The 17,032-nt window shown below is 47.1% G+C and overlaps 1 protein-coding gene across 4 annotated transcripts in view; it reads right to left on the reverse strand.

Moving 5' to 3' along the window:
• pcdh19 (protocadherin 19) overlaps nucleotides 1–17,032 on the reverse strand; it is a 59,222-nt gene that overhangs the window by 20,182 nt on the left and 22,008 nt on the right. For all 4 annotated transcript variants that reach the window (XM_069670481.1, XM_069670479.1, XM_069670480.1 and 1 more), the window contains exons 3-4: nucleotides 7,755–7,813; nucleotides 4,869–5,041 (exon numbers count right to left, since the gene is read on the reverse strand). In XM_069670481.1, coding sequence (XP_069526582.1) covers nucleotides 4,869–5,041; nucleotides 7,755–7,813 — 232 coding nt within the window. The remainder of the gene's footprint in view (nucleotides 1–4,868; nucleotides 5,042–7,754; nucleotides 7,814–17,032) is intronic.

A 17,032-nucleotide genomic window follows, 5' to 3' on the forward strand; every position in this document is an offset into this window, starting at 1 on the left:
TTAATTCAACAGAGGGGGGGAGAGCAGGGGGGTGCTTGAGTGGCGCGAAGTTGGGAGATGTTTGCAGGCAGCAGGAGGATGTATGGAAGGAGAGGGGGAAAGAGGAGCGAAGGGGGGGGCTGAAATCAATTAGGGACAGGGAGACCCAGCGGATCTGCTGATGGAAGAAGGGAATTTGGAAGAGTCTGCGGCCCACAGAGGGGGCTTCCATTCCTGGGCTGCAGCTTCAGGCACACACCCACAGGGAGCGAGCAGATAGATGAGAGATATTCTCCAGAGGTGGAGGCCAAGGAATGTGTCAGAAATAAAAGAGGCCTGTTCCCTGCTCCGGCTAATTGAGCAGTCTTGGATCCCTTTGAGTCTAATAAAGCGAAAAGGGAAGGGCTTTTATTTTCTAACACTTACATATTGACCTGGTAGTAATCCCAAAACGAAGCGCCACAAACCTCTAAACCCACAAATCGGACGCTGTAAAGCGAAATCACGCTCTCTCTCACTCTCTCTCTCTCTCGTTCACCCCCTCCCCTCCTGCTGAGATAACTCGAGCGATTTAACAATACATGAATCTTAATCCCTAAAAACCATGGCTCATCCATATCCGGGAGGAATTAAAGTGTGAGCTATGACAATCAAAGGAAGTCGGGAAAAAAATAGATTTAGCTCCCTTTGTCGCCGGCCCCCTCCGAGTCTGTTCCCTGGCTTCTCCCCTGACACTAATGGTTCTGCAAGAGCCAAAGCTAGCATGTCGCACATTTCAACCAACCCCCCCACTCCACCAACTTCACAGACATGCCTATAAAGATAGAGAAGATTTTATATAGCTCTCACTTTTTAGCTACGTCCCTTTTTATTCTATTGGCAGATATGAGGGAGCCATTACATGTTTAAGAGAGTCCTTCTTTTATAGATTTGAGGAGATTTAATGTAATTTGTTCTTCAGATACTTCCCTAAATCTAATCCACTGGGTGAGGGAGATTTCAGGTCAGGTTTTTAAAAAAAAGAGCGCACACACACACACACACACACACGCGTGCGCCTCTTTAGATTCTTGGCAGGGACTCAACGAAGAAGAGGCAGATTTAAGAAGAAAATCTCTTCACAGGCACTTCTCTGGAAGTTACCTTGGCGGCGGCTGTGGCGGGAGTGTGAATGGCGTCGTTGAAACCTTTGAAAAACACGAATGATTCCCACGGACAAAAGCCAAATATCTAATAAATTGATACAGAAAGAAAAATAGTGAGCAGCTGATTCTTGTCACACAAACAAAAGCCCCCGACGTGACGTGGTTTCGAGGTCTTTGTGTAAAGGTAACGTCTCGTCTCCTGGACGACGTCTTTTACACGACGCCGTGTAATGGCAAACATTTGCACTGAGAGTTTAACCCCTTCCTTCTCTTTCCAGCCTCCTTTTGTTCTCAGCACTTATCAGCACAAGAAAACAGAACAATAAAAGCACACAGGCCTCTTCGCTCCTCGCCTCGTCTGTGTGTGTGTTTGTTGTCCTTTGGCAATTGCAGTCTCTCCACTTGTTTTCTGCTTTCGCTGGCAGGAGAGGCGCACTGTACAACACAAGCTACTCCCAGAAGACATCTTAGCAGCGGGGTGTTTAGCGAACATGCCTATTTGTTTTCTGACAGTTCCCTCTCTCCGCCCCGATACAACCAGCGAGAGAGTGTCCACTTTTTGTCAATTAAGACAGATGAGCTCAACGCGAAACCGCCGTCGTCACGTGACTGTAACCACGGCCGCTCTCGAATTCTACAAACCCGCACTGTTCTATTTCTGCCTTTGTACTGGAGGCTCAGAGGAAGCAAGGCAGGAGAAGAGAAGAAAGTGTACAGTCCTCATACAAGAGCAGAGCGTCTGCGTCATGCTGAATCTGTGCCTCTCCGTCAGCCCTATAAGCATGTAATTAGACCGTCAAGATGGTAACAGAGGGACGATTTCATGTGCTATGTCATTATATTTCTGCATCTGTTAGGATCTTTGGTCAACAAATTTAAAGGAGCAGTTCGCCACTGGAAAAAGCTGCTGTCAGTCAAAGCTGGTGTTCTCTGTAATCCATAGAAGCAATAATATTTGAAGTTGGCGCCACAGCTGAGGAGAAAGTCGTACAAACAGCTTGTGGTCTAAAAGGCTGAAGCCGACTGGGTCGCATTTATCACCTTGATTGCTAGGCGTTTAATATTACTCAGATGGAAGGATGCTCACCCACCCACCTTTGCACATTGGATACTTGATATACTCTATTTTTTTAAACTAAAGTACTTCCTGAGAGGCTCCACAAAGACCTTTTATAAACTATGGAATTCCTTTGAATCACATTAAAGAAGAACTCAGCTGCTGAATTTCAGAATCATCATATTAAACTTCCCCGGAATGACACGCGTCTCATGCGACATCTCCTACATGTCTTTTTTCTTCTTCTTCTTCTTTTTTACAATTTTCTATTGTTATTATTATAATTATCATTATTTTATTTGTTTATTTTATGCGGGTATTATGTTTCCTTTTTGTAAATTATGATCTTTTACATTGTTGATGACTGATTCCAACCTTTAATCTGTAATTTTTTTTCTACCACTTTTTGTAAAAATCCCAATAAATGAAATTGAAAAAAACCAGGTCGTTGTTTCGCCCATTCTACATTCCTACAACACCCAGCATGCATTGCGCCCCTCCCTCTGAAAGGGAACGGCCCAGCGAGAGACGCTGGAGTGAAATACTTAAGTGTCGCTGCAGGCAACGGCTCAGAGCGGTACAGAATCTGAAATACGACCAGAATATACCGGTGGATCGTCTAAAAAGTCTTCGGGTCTGGCGTCTACATTTCAAACCTTACGATTTATAACATCGGAGGTGGGCGTCCTATAGTGAGGAAGGTTGGCGGAGGTTTTCCAGGGCCCATCGGAGAAGCGGATAGCATCCTCCAAAGGCACAGAGCGAAATAGCATTTCTTTTCCTACCACGACTGCATTAGCTCCCCATAACAGCATGATTGGACTGTGGATGAAAATCGGCGAACTGGCCCTTTAATTATTATGAACAGCTTCTCATTACTCTCTGGTAGGACCACTGCTGCAGACTTCCTCTAAACAAAGCATGGAAAGATTCCAGAGGAGACATTTTTTTTTCAAGGAAAACTGCCCGCCAATAACAAAGCACCTAATTGTGATTCCAAACAGATCCTTCGCTATCATCGCTTCGTTCTGGTCAAAAGAATGGACAGCTCTGTGAAATAGCCTCTCGTCTCTGTTTACCGCCGACGCGTCGCTGCATTACACATTCAGCCGGCGCGCGTCCATTTTGCTGAAACAGATACAATCATCGGTGGTGTTAATGAAAAAAGCAGCGCCTCAGAGAGCTCTCCCCACTTGTAATATTCTTCATGTACATCATTTCTAATTGTCTCCAATAATGAGATACTGCTACAAGAAGGCCTGTCAGCGCGGATGCCTTTTTTTTTTTTTAAAGGCCTGATTTTTCCGCCGCTTGTGAAGTCGTTTCAGCCGGCAACCAACAGTCAGCAAATTTTCATTGTTCATTAGCGTCTGCTGCCGGGCGCCGAGGGAACACACAGTTGATTCTAACGGTCACCATACTTCCTGACCCCCATAAACGTCTCAGCTAATTCATTACAGTACACGGGCGAGCCGCCATGAAGCCATATCGTGTGACTCTATTCTGGATTAACATAAAGTGCAGGTTGCCTAATGTTATTATCCTCCAGTCAAACAACATCATCGGCCACATTGCTCCACGTGAAGCATCTGGTTAGTTAGCTCTGCCAACGGAGAGCCCGCACATGTCTGTTCCTCGCTGCTTCAGCCACACCCACACACTTCACACTCCTCGGATAAAAATAGATGAATTATTTAAGATTCCTCGATGCGTTTTTTTTTAATGTAGGATTCCTTTTCGTTATCTTTTGCTCATTAAAATGTCTCCCCCGTACGAGGCGAGGAGGGGGAAAATGTAGAGTGGGGAGGAAGTCAAAGCTTTACTGGGGTTCGGTTTGGAGAAAGGGAGAATTTGTTCCCAAAATAAAGCTCAATGTAAAGAAGAGATAGTGCGAGCGATATCTGCAAGTGTCCTCGGGAGAATAAAACGTCCGGTGTTTCCTCCTCACTCCGAGTAAAACTGCTAATGTGAGTCATCCTCAAATGTCTGCAATTTCCACACAGTCTGACTCTGGAGCTCTGCTGAGCTTCTGCACCTGTGCATGCGGCGCTTCCTCTGAGCCCGGTAAACACCCTCAGGTGCATATATAGTCACATCCCGGACAGCTTTATCCTCCGTTCTCCTCTGTCTCTCACACACACACTGACCCGCTCCCTCCCTCGCTCTGACTGGCAGCAGTTAAGAACGAGCACGACCCCTTACGCTGACTCCTGCCAACCAAGCGGATGTCTTTTTAAGCGGCGAGTCAGAAATGAAACATCCACGTTAATTCGCCGCTAAATGATCCCGCTGAATAATGGATGAGGGCACGTGGAGATATGTAGATTCCCACCTTCTACCTTTGTGAGCCTAATTGCTGCCATTCAGGCACATCTGAAGTCGGCCGCACTTCAAGAGCCGACATGGCTACTATCAGTCAATAATGTTGCCTAAGCCTGTATCAAAGGGGAGCCTTAGCTGTCAGAGATCCTGCACATTAGCTGCTCTAGCGGGACATCAAAGACAAAAAAACTGCGCTGTTATTCATACTTGCACATCTGAAGCTCGTAATGCACCTTAAAAGATGCTCCTGTGGCAGAAAAACAGACTCACACAAACACATATTGGCCTCATCTTCTCCAAAAGATGTCCCAATCCTCTGAACACACACACACACACAGGCACATACAAGCGCAGATTTTCCTTACCTTGGTCTGGCAGCTGGCAAACATTAGGGGGCACGGTCATGTTCAGCACGTCATTGACAGCCGTGTCAACATAGTGTCCTCTCTGGACGTCGTGTTCGCTGTCGGTCTGGTCGCTCTCCTCGTGCCCGCTGTCCTTCAGACTGTTCCCCTCCAGGTCCTTGAATGTCGACGTGCTACATGGGGGCCAGAAGGGGGGACAGGGGGGAATGTTGATTAACTGTCACGTCGCCTTTTCTCGCAAGCACACCTTTCGTTTGTGATGAGCCGTCCGTCTTCCCCTGCCCTGTCCTTTCTGTGATTTCTTTGCCCTTTTGAGAGGCCTATTTTCCATGAATTCAAAACAGACAAATAGTGTTTTTCTGCTGTTGCTGCGAGTCGTAGTTAAATGCTACACTTCTGCAGAGAACAAAGCTTCTCCGCGGCTTCTTTGCTCGCAGTAATCATGAAATAAGAAGCAAGTTTAAGGGAGCCTTTCTGGATTAAGTGCACATTCTTTAACTTCACAGATAGCGCAGCAGCTACAGGGTGTCTCAGCCGGGGACATTTTTGGATGGATGCACTGGCTTCAAGGACATCGCACAGAACAAACAGGAGGCACTCGCTCACTACAATCAAACAAATACTGCAGTAATCAGGAATTCCTGGAAGGAAGATGGATGCAGGAAACGCTGGAAGCATACAAACTGAGCATCTGTCTTGTTTGGGGCTCACAGTCAATAAAGAGGGTGGGGTTGGGGGGGGGGGGGTTACAATCAACAGCTGCACACTAACAGCGTGATTTCCCTTCATTTGATTTCCATCCCACTGGAACAAATTCTGCTTTACAAACAACACTAAATAGGGGGGAATATATGAACATGTGTTCGTGCAGGAGGAGGAAGAAGTATGTGAATGACTTGTATAGGAGGAGAGAAGAGGTTAGAAAGCAGAGAAAAGAAAGGACGGAGAGTCAACAGAACTGTGCAAACATAAAGGAGAGGTAGAGGAAGTGAAGGGCAGTACAAGGTAGCTGCATTCCCCAGCCAAAGGCTCGCATTCTGCAGCCTGGGAGAGAGGACTGCAGGTAATGCTGGCTCTCTGATGTTATCACTGTAATTGCACCTGTCCCAGACCATAGGCTCCCCGGCTCCTGAGGGGATTTCTTTGTAGTGTGCTGCAGAAGGCCCCACACTTGAATGCTCTTTGTTTACATTAATGCGGGGGAATCTTTTGGGGGGGAAATTGCCATAATGGGTTTTCAAAGGGGGGCCGGGATGGCCTCAAACAAAAGGAAAAAGGGCTGGAATGATCCATGGCTGCAGGTAAGAAGGGGAGGGGGATTGTAGTTTTCCAAGTGAGCCTGGTGAAGAGAACCTTAATGGCTGGAGGCAATTATAATGTGACCCCCCTAACCCCTAGCCCTGCATTCCTGCTATCTAATAAGCTGGTTCAGGTGGACTGAAATACAAAGAACAATGAAAACATTTTATTCCTCACTCAGGGGGAAAAAGAGGACTAATAGTACCCCTTTCCCACCAAAATTAGCGTGTTGACGAGATGTCGATTGTCTCTTTTCCCATTGCCAGTGGAGTATACTCATGTCGCTCTGCTTCGTCACCGTGTGACGTCACAAACACGTCAGATTCAGGGTTAGTAAACATTAGCCGCCCTGTCGCCGTATTTCTTCTTCCCCTCAGATCAGAGGACGCTCTCTCACATCGCTGCCTCACCAGTGTTGCTCCATCTCGCACGAAACAAAGAACAAATTCGCCGTTGTATGTTCTTCTGTATTTACAGCGGCCAGAACTTCAATGCGCGGCATAGCATTGCACCGGAAAGGGGGCGGAGATTAGCGTGTCGACCTGGGTTTTGTGTTCCCATCATTGCCGATTGGAGCCGAGGCGATAATCTGGTCCAGGTCTGAATGCCGATTGTAGCCTTTCCCACACTAAGATTTTTCAAATCTGAACAGATGTTGAAAATGCGAGAGAGCCCACACCTGACGATATGTAATCATAGATTGAACAGTTTTGCTCCTGCAGTACAACTAACTCTCCAACTTTCAACACTGGAAATCTCACGCGGACAAATGAGACTTTAGAGTAAACAAACATGGCGGACAACAGGCCGGAAGAATTGGCGATGATTTTTTACTGAAAATTCAGAAAGAAAACAGAACAAACTGTGGATGAAGAGGTGGAGACGGCGTGAACATGGGCTACACGTGCTACTTCGCGTTTGCGATTGTTGTGCTTCCTTCTTCAGTAAGCTTGCTTCACCATTGGCTATCGTTTCGCTCCACGTGACAATCCACTGAGTGCGTGCTCGCAACAGGAAAATGGATCGTAAATATTGAACATGTTTAATATTTGAAATCGGTGCGGCTACGACGGCCTTCCGAGCAGAACGGGGGAAGTAAGATCACCCCTAACATGCCTCACACCACGATTATCTTGTCGTGTGTACCACGCCAGGTTTTTTAACCAGTGTGAAAGGAGCTTAAGTGTGCTGTGTTTAAAAACAGAGGAGGGAACGCGCTAAAAGAATATCATTCATTCAATGAGTATTTATTCAAACCCGATCAAGGCACGAGTCTGCTAATGAACCAAATTATCCAGGAGTAATAAGGTTATCTGTAAATGTGGGAATCATTGCAAGCTGCAGCTCGGTGTGATGTAATAATCTGCTAGTACGAGCCCGTGCCTCATTTCAACAAGTGTCTACTAAACGCACTATGAAGGGAATTCCATTCATCCCCCCAAAAATCTTATCCTCCCATTACAATTACGCTGAATGAGAAACATGCAGGAACAAATGCAGCACCGGTAGCTGCGCGCTCATTAGATAAAACAATTACAGATAACAATGGTAACGAGGTGCTGGTAACAATTCCTAATCAAGACATACCTTTTAATGAGGTGGGCTCTGCTGTTCACGTAACTGGAGTCAATGGAGTAATTCTCCGTCTGTAAGAGAGGGTAGGGAGGGGGCGAGTGGGTGGGGAGGGGGGGTGGTGGTTGAGGGATGATGGGGGGGGGGCAAACAGAGAGAGAGAGGTACTTTTAATAATGGAGGCAACCAAAATAATGTTAGCTAGTAATTGGCTTTCAGTAGAAATGTTATTTTACACAAAGGCCCCGGTGAGCAGCCCGGGCTTTCAAAGGGCTGAATCCTATTCTCTTTCAAAGCACACACACAGAGAGGCTGACTGGGAGTCGAGAGCTGAGGAAGAGTGCTGCAGCGAGCGCGCGCGAGCCTCTCCTCTCCTCTCCTCCTCACCCCTCTCCCTCTGCTGCCGGTCAGCCCAAAGTCTTTAAAATGGAGTCATTAGGGCGGACAGACGATCACGCAGACAGAGGGAGAAGAAAAGTTTCCCTTTATTCTCCTCTGAACTCTTCACTTTTTTACCATGTTTGAGCAGACATTAATGTGGAGATATTAAATAAATAACTGCGAGAAAAAGTAGATGAAATTAAGAGCGCACCGAGGGAATCTTAACTCGGCAATTGCAGATGAAAAGGCTTCCAGAATATGCATACGATAGATCTCTGACCCACATTAGAGAACACAGTTCAAAGGCATCCTACATTCATTTCTCCCCCCCCTCCCCGACATTCATTTAGTGAGGAGAACGTCTGACGAGAAGGAGCACATGGACAGAGGAGTTAGTGTAACGCTGAGCAGGTAGCCCCCCCCCTCCTGCATCTGCAAAGCATCTCCTCACACTGGGGGGAAGATGTCAGAGGGTATCAAAGCCTCTCAAAGGACTTCCCCGGTCATGCGAGAAAGCCAGGATACGACCCTGCCGACAGAGTTTGATAAGATGCAGGTGTTTGTCGCAAAATGAAAGCAGAGGCTTCGCTTAAAATTCCACGGCACAGATATTGTATCCAGATAGAAGCTGCAAGTCGATGGGTTGACTTCCGAGGAAAGCCTCGCTACGGATATAAAAGAAAAAAAGTCACCCCCATGATAAGAAAGGTTAATGCAGGCTCTGGAGCACAATAGCTGATTAGGACGTGAGCTACACGTTTGACACACGGCCTGCTTGGTGAGGTAGAAGCAGCCTCGTGCAGCTGCCATACACAAAACATTCCCCTCGTTAGATGTTAATGGGTTTGAACATTTTGAACTTTTCCAGCCTCTGCGTGGAAGTGAAACCACAATGCTCCGGAGCGCGAGCAGGCAGGACGGGGGAGCAGCGGAAAATGCCAAACATCACAGTTCCAGTCACCTCGCATGGCGTTTGAAATAAAGAAATAAACGCTTAAATAAATAAAAGTGATGCTGTCAGATCACAGGAGCCACCGCGTGGTGTTTACCTCTGGCAAATCGCTCCCGTGACCTGTTTGTAGACGATGAAAAATGCAAGGGCTTGTTAATGCTACCAAAAAAACATGCTCGTGTTTGTTTGGTTTCTTGGTGTTGATGGAGTTTTCATGTGTCTTCAAAGACAACACAAACTGGTGGCTGAATGGGGGAGTCGGTCGTCTCTCAATCGGAGAGGTTGGGGGTTCAATCCCAGAGTGCTACAGTCACATGTCGAAGTGTCCTTGGGCAAGACACTGAACCCCAAACTGCTCGTATGATCTAATAGATCCTGATTGGAGATTGGCCATCAGTGTGTCAATGTGAGTGTGAAAGAGTGAACGTGACATGTAATGAGCGGTGGGAAGACTCCAAAAGCTTCATATAAGTGCAGCCTATCTATAAACTGAGCAGCTTTACTGTCTGACCTCTCTCAGATGTCATCGGCTAAGGTCTCAAGACGATATAGCCTCTGGGGACAACGGTGAACATGCCGGGCGCATAGCCAGTGGTTAGTGATAAAGGACTTCCTTTTCCGCGTGCCGCATTGTTCACAGAAAAATAAACTGTAGATTTACTTTGATTAACGGGTCTTAAGTTTGATGATGCAGATCAGTAAAAAGTCAAAATGAAGCTTTGTCAGGTCTGTCCTAAAGAGGAGAAGAAAACTACTTTTAAAATGCTCGTTTGTTGAACGGAGGTCGGATCGACCATTTCTGATGCATTTGAGGAAATCGGGAAATCTGACACAGCTTCAAGGGAATTCAAGTTGAATTTTAGATCTAGAACAGATTGTTAGCGGTTAGCATGTAGATGTCTGTTTAAAGAGATTAACAAGAAGCTAAATCGTCGTCAGATGACGCTGATGGGAGCCGGGACGTCATGACAGCGCCTGCTTTTGCTCTCCACACGGACTGTTTTTCTTGCACACGCCGCAGCCTGCCGATACGTGATTGGTCAATATTACTCAGACTACAACCGTACTACAAACGGACTCCACGTCCCTGCCTGTAAATAGAGATTATTGCCTGACTGATGCTCATCTTCAATCTCTGCAAACTTTAAGGAACTCGTGCATCTCAAAGATGACGTTCCCCGTCAGTATTCTCAAAGTGCAAAGGTCTCCCTTCAATCATGAGCAGATAAGCTGTTGTTTGCCATCTCCCCTCTTTCCCTCCTAATTATCTGTGCAGGAAAATGAATAATTAGCAACAATACGAGGGCAGGCCTCTGACTGCGCCGAGCTGCCTTATGATGCAATGTGTTTGCGCTGAAGGTTAGCATCGTCGCGTCTCCTTTTTACCATTTAGCCCTAATTAAACTTTAACTCATTACGATACAGAAGATAATTTATAAAAGGAATTTAATTAACATTTTATTATTAGCCTTTAATTTGGAGCGCGCCATGTTTGTTCTCTTGTTATTACCCCCGACTCCTTTTGTTCCCGTTCAGTTTGACTCCATTAAATATCAAAGGTAACAGCAGCGGCAACATACTGCAACACAGATTACGTTATTAATCACACATATCATGGAGTTCATTTATAAATTAAGCCACCTTTTAGAAATATATCCGTCTTTTAAAAGATGCACGGCTGTATAACGCGTCTGTGTTTGCATTGTGTTCACCTGAGCTCCACTCTGGTCCTGAAATAAACCCGCCTCGTCTTCGACAGTGCCTGCGCGTCCAGAGAGAGGCTAATGAAAATGCAAGGCATGAGTAACAAGGGGAAAACTTCATTTAAAAGACAAGATAGGAAATTTCTTGTGAATGTCACTCGGGCTGCAGCCTGTAATTGGTTTGGATGGCAGGTTTGTGTGCGAGCATGGCCTGGAGAGGGAGGCAGTATGCCCCTGCTCTCAAGCTGTTCCAGTCCAGAAATGGAACTGTACTTTCCATAATGCAATTCTCTCTCAGGGTTTTTACACGGAGCTCTCTTAAATGTGCAGCAGTCTTCATAGTACTCAACCATTCCATGCCTTGGCTTCTTCCTCCACAGCGACCCGTTAATCAAAGTGTTCGGCGGAGATAACCGCATTTCCTCCATTTATCAAACTGTCAGTGGAAATAAACAAACACCCATGTGAGGGCATAACCTTGGGCAGAGATGAGTCCCTCATAAGCACCTATTCTGAGGAGGAATCGGATGCATTAGCCGAGGCTTCCTGTAAAGAAATGTAATGTCTGCCCCCACGTTTTCTAACCGACCTCAAATTGGAGGACATGTCAATACATCTCGCTGCGAGGTCAAGTTTCAGGCAAGAGCACGAGGGCTGCTTAACTACAGCGAAGACGCCACAAATGGCTCCTTAATCAGGTTGGACAATGTGTTGTTGTGATCTGAGCGGCCCCGGTTTGGCGGCCAGAGCCACTCTATCCCCGTAATTATTGTTCCGTTTCATCCAGAGGACCAGAGGGAGGAATGTAGTCCCTGGTGTCGCCGGGTGACGGATAGGTAGTGTCAGGATGAGTGCGGAGGGAAGTGGAAAGAGAGTGGAGGGTGAAGATGGAAGGGAAATGGGTGAGACTTGACCTGCGGGAGACTTGCGGTCCAGCTGCTGCAGCCCAGTAGCTTTCCCCTTTTCACCCCTTGCGCTTCTTTCTCTCCAGTAAAACCCGAAGCTCAGGGACGCCGGGCCTCGCCTCTCTGCCACTGAGAGGAAAAGCAATCTCCTCGCCTAGTTGCTGCCGTAAGATTTGATTTGCCTTCCTCCCAGCGTGACAATTGGTTCTGTAGTCTGGATGCAAGTGTATTCATTGTGTGGGGGCATGGGGAGCAGCAGAGAGAGGAGGAAGGAGGAAGGAGGGGTGAGGTGGTGGTGGTGGTGGGGTGGAGGGGAGTGACGACGCCAGTTGTTACACCAGTAAACACCCGACAAGTTCAGCAGATGTCACAGAGATAGGAGAGAAAAAGAGAGAGAAAAATGTCACACAGCTGCCCTACTGTATGCATTATGGAGGCTGATAAAGCAACAATATAACATTTAAACAAGGAAGCAGGCTGCAAAGAACCCACTGATGCAGCAGCATGCAGAAATAACATGTTATATTGTATCAGCAGTCTGTTTTCTTACTTATAGACATTATTTTTGTCTTAAATTTGCATTTGCAGCTTAAAAAACGGACGAACAAAAATCCAGAATACTGCGATTTTAATGAGGAATGTTATCCTGAATTAATAGCATTTCTAAATCACAAGATTAAACCTTCCTTTGGGAGAAAAAGGCTAACATTTGAGATAATCTGTGTCTATTAAACAGCTTAAAAACAGAAGGTATTTAAGCAGGGCCGAGCAGGTTGTCTCTAATAATTTCATAAGTGTTTGTTTCATGTCTGTCAACTCTTTAATGTCACCATTAATCTGATTAAAAACATCCAGCCGTGCTTAAAACGTTCTTCCTGCCATATTTAAACGCACACGCTGAACATACAGGACAACACACGAGACAGAATCAATTAAAATCTGTCGCATCTAATTTTCGCCGCTCCGTGTGCTGCGCTCGAGGTTGTGCCTCAGCCCTTTTCTCGTTTACTGCCGCCGCAGCTCGCTCGTGGACTCCCCTCGGTCCCGGAAGGAAATGTTACTTCAATGTGCCTTGTTATTGATATCCCACTGCTAAAGGAAGCCATGAGGAGAGAGAGAGAGAGGCAGGGGGTTTACAGGGCGAGCCAGCTGCAATTAGAAAATAAAAAGGCTTCATTATCCGGCTAGGTTTTGGTTGTGGAGAAGTTAAAAGACGAGAGATGGATAAAAAAAATTAGGAGAGCAAAAGCATGTGGAGTGTGTGTGCGCGTGTGTGTGTGTGTGTGTCTTTGTCATCCTATCCACTGTGACAATGAAAAGAAATGCTTCACTCTGAGCTTCTTGCACATTCTTGCACACACAGACTCTCTCCTACAAAAGCACTTCTCCAAAAATCCCCGACTCGCAGGGCTGAGCTGGCGTGCTCCCATCATGCCTCGGGGGTCGGCAACCCGGCAGCACCTCTAAGCAGCTCACAATCAGCCCGTGTGACGCCCCATGACAAAGGCTCAGACCGCGGAGGCACGTTCTCCACGTGGGTTTACATTTTGTTTACCATGTGAGGAGGAAGACGCGCTCGCTGGGCCCCGTCGCCGTCGTATCCCTCCACCCGTCTGCCCTTTGCCCCCGACGACCATCATCACCACCATCTTCCACATTACAGAATTTCCCATAGCTGCTCTGCCATCTGCTAGATTATAGATTTCCCTCTTCCTTTAGAGAGGGCAGGGCCCCACAGGGAGGATCAGCGGTAAAAAGGGTGAAAGAGTGCCTGAGGCGCAGCCATGGTCGAGGATGAGATTACATTTTCTATTTCTGCCCGCTAACGGGGGCCTGCCGTGATGAATACAGAGAGTTGTTACCATTTAATATCAAGCGGCTCGCCTGCATACTCAAATTATACACAATCAATTGTGACAGAAGGGTACATGTGTGACAAATAACCTGCCACATTCTCTGCATCATTTCACTTCATCACCCATCAATTCACCTCAAACCCAGCAGCCCATTTGGGAATCAATCACGTTGTGAAAGTGAGTGATTCTGCAGAGAAAGGGGCTTAAAAGCCTCCTTAGCTCGTACGTTTCTGCAGCCGGAAGAAAAAAAAGCAAACAATCTGGGAGAATTAAATGCTATTATGAGGTCACTTATGCCCTTGACCACATGTGTTTAAGCGTATTGTCTGAGCAAACCAAATAACAGCCTCTGTGGAAACACAATGAAACAGACACGTAAACACAACACCACTTCCTGCTGGCATTTCCTCCTCATTTCTCTCGCCTTTCCGTGCGGAATAGAACAAATATTTGCTCATTCTGACCAAAACAATCAGCTCCCCGCTCTCATAAAGTGAGGGAAGAAGGCCAAAGGCTATTGCTCTCCCCACCTGTGTGCCCCCCTCCTCTCCTCGACACACACACGCGCAGGAAAAGTGCCGACCGCGCGGCTGTCTTTTATTCTGAAAACAGAGACGACGCTCCCGACCAGTCTCCATGTCACTCAGGCCTACAGGCTCCACACAGGTCCAGTTAGCAGAGATGTGATTAATTATACATACATTGATAGAAACAACATTCATTATTCATGAGCTTCTCAACGTCAAAGCTATTTCCCTCCCTTTCAGCATGATGAAAAGATTTTAAATAATAGGCCCCCTCTGCAGACGTCTGCATTCCAGCGGAGTCGGCTGACGCTAAAGAGGCTTAAGTCAGAGCTGTTGTCTTACCGGGGAATCACAGCCCTGCACAGGCATGTTTCGAACTGTTGGTGGTTGTGCGGGTTCCGGGGGTCGCTGTTTTTGTTTAGTCTTTGTCTTAAGAGACAAGGCTGCTGCGTTTAAGCCTTTCACATGGAGTTATAGTGTCCACTTAGCATGAATAGGGGAGCTAAAGCGTCACCACGAGGCAGGATCCAGTTTCATTGAACACCTGTTCTGCGCTCAGGTCTGCCTGTGTTTTTTAAAGCTCATTCTATCTCAAAGTCAGGAAGAAAAGCCGAGTATCTCTATGAGATTACGATTCATGGTTTTACATAGTAAAAAGGGGGGTGGGAGGAAAAAAGACTCGACTATCTGCGCTGTTTCCTAAGAGAAATCGGCTTACTCTTCTTAAAGCCTGCGGAGCCTAATCAAACTCAAATAGCAGGAACTTCCCCTTTAGGCAAGTCTCGAGGGATTTTCTTTAATTTGGATGTCAGATGGAAAAGTTTTCACACTCCTCTCATCCCAAAATCCGTTAATGTGTGTATGCCGCCACATGAGAGAGGCAGGTAAGTAGGTGGGGATTTTTTTTGTTCTCCGGAAACGTTGAGGGTGACGTGTAATCCAGGTAGGCGCTGCGGTTTTCCGGGCCCTCCGGGAAGGAGCGCTTCGACAAACATATGTTTTTAGCAGCCATTTAATGTCCGTGAGAGAATTGCTCGATAGCGTTTCATCATCTCGGTTGTGGCCTATATTAGCCAGTGTTGAGGCGGAGGGGGAGGGGATTCCCAAAGGGCTCTCCCGCCTCCCCTGGGTTAGGCCTTAAAAATAAACACTCAGTACCACTGCAGATTATGTAAACACGTCCCTTTAAATGCTCACACGAGAGCAGTGACCGAGTAAACAGCGTAACTTTGAGTCATTTTTGGAATTAATTTTAGATTAATTCAATCCACACGAGGACGACACAATTAGAAATCGGTGCATCTGCGAGGAGACCTAATCAACTTGTACTATACGCTTTCTCTCAGCAGCTTCGCTCTGGCTGCGAGTCACACCGCTGCAGCTGTAGTCTCCCTGTCTGTCTCTCTCTCCTTCTCTCTCGCTCCCTGTGACAAGGCATCTTTCCAGACATTTTAGTTGGACGGAGATTTGCAGCAGCTCATTACAGACTGGGAGGCTCTGTGAGCGGATGCAGTCACTCGGAGATGGATTGAGTGGGTCTGTTTATTGACATGCCTTAATCTGACACTGGGTAAAGGGAATGAGTCACCGCCTGCAGACACACTACCACCACATCACAGCCACTCCGGCAAACAGGGAGGCAGCACCCGGGATACGAGGGGAACTTCATCAGCGCTCATTAATCCAACTACCCGAGGCCGCTCGCTCAAACAAACCGTGTTTACACTGCTGGATGGAGGGGTGATGGGGCTTTTCAAAGGCCATGTGTGCAGGTGCTCGGATCCGCAACGCACACACAAGCATGTACTCCAGACTGTACTCCAAACCCCACCCGCCCTCCTAACCCGCAATCCCCCTAAACATAATATCTGTGTGCACCAGCTGCTAAAACTCACTCCATGCACTTTGTCTGGCAAATCAGGGCCGCTGCTCAAATCAGGGGTGGACGCTCGGGCACGGTGCCAGAGAGCGTATCATAGAAAGGGGCTTTTTATTAAACAGATGGGCTCTGGAGATCTTTTAGCTCGCGTCACAACAAGGCTACTCCGATCCAGCTATACGGAAGCCTAGTTAGCTTTTTGATCCAGTTTGCTTTAATGTGAGGCACATCTGGTGCTAATATTTGGGGCGGTCCCTCCAGGCAGCTGTCAGCTTGAGATTGACAGCAGAGTATTAGCTGCTCGCACATTATCACCACATCTGTAAATCCTGCTTGTTAACAGGGCTGGTGCAGGGTGCAGGCAGAACAACACAACACTATGTGGTCTGACGCCACTGTGCAATGCTGTTTACTACATTGTCTGAGAGATGTGAACATGCGAATCCACTATATTTTACACTTAACTGTAAACTTACTAAAATATAGACCCCAGCTGAAACAAGAGATATGTGCGAAACGTGTAAGCCGGGCACAAACAGAGATAAAGCTTTCCTGGAGAAGCGCACACATGCAGACACACGGGCGCAAAGGCAAAACAAGCAGAGTGGAATCAACAGCGACTGAGTCAGAAAGGGAGTAACAATACAAATTTACAGTAGAGCACACGTGTTCACACACAAACACTCAGTACAGTCGCGGCGGGGGCCGTCTGTCGTCTCCATCAGGGACCGACTGGGAGGCTGGCAGCTTGAGAGCACGGCTAGTTTAGAGGGGGCCAGATGCAGTGGGCTTGACCCACTCGTTTGTGTGTGCGTGTAGGAGAGGAGGGGGGGGGGGGTCGTTCCAGCAGCTGAAACACACAGGGATTAGCCGCACTGACTTCATTTAATTTAATTTGTATTAGGGCCGTCTTTGGGGGCAAACATCGTTTTTCACTGCGGGGGGAAATATACGGGGTCACGGAAAACAGCAACAGACGGTGGATCTCTGCCTGGATCCACAGGGGAAAAAAGGCCGCACACACACACAATCGCACACACACGCCAGCATCTTCTCTCCCTCTAATTATGTCTATATTATGAAGCCAAAT

The sequence above is a fragment of the Semicossyphus pulcher genome, unplaced genomic scaffold (assembly GCF_022749685.1).
Source record: "Semicossyphus pulcher isolate SPU_LCO1_2020_fin unplaced genomic scaffold, fSemPul1.0.p SCAF_2, whole genome shotgun sequence".
NCBI lineage: Eukaryota > Metazoa > Chordata > Actinopteri > Labriformes > Labridae > Semicossyphus > Semicossyphus pulcher.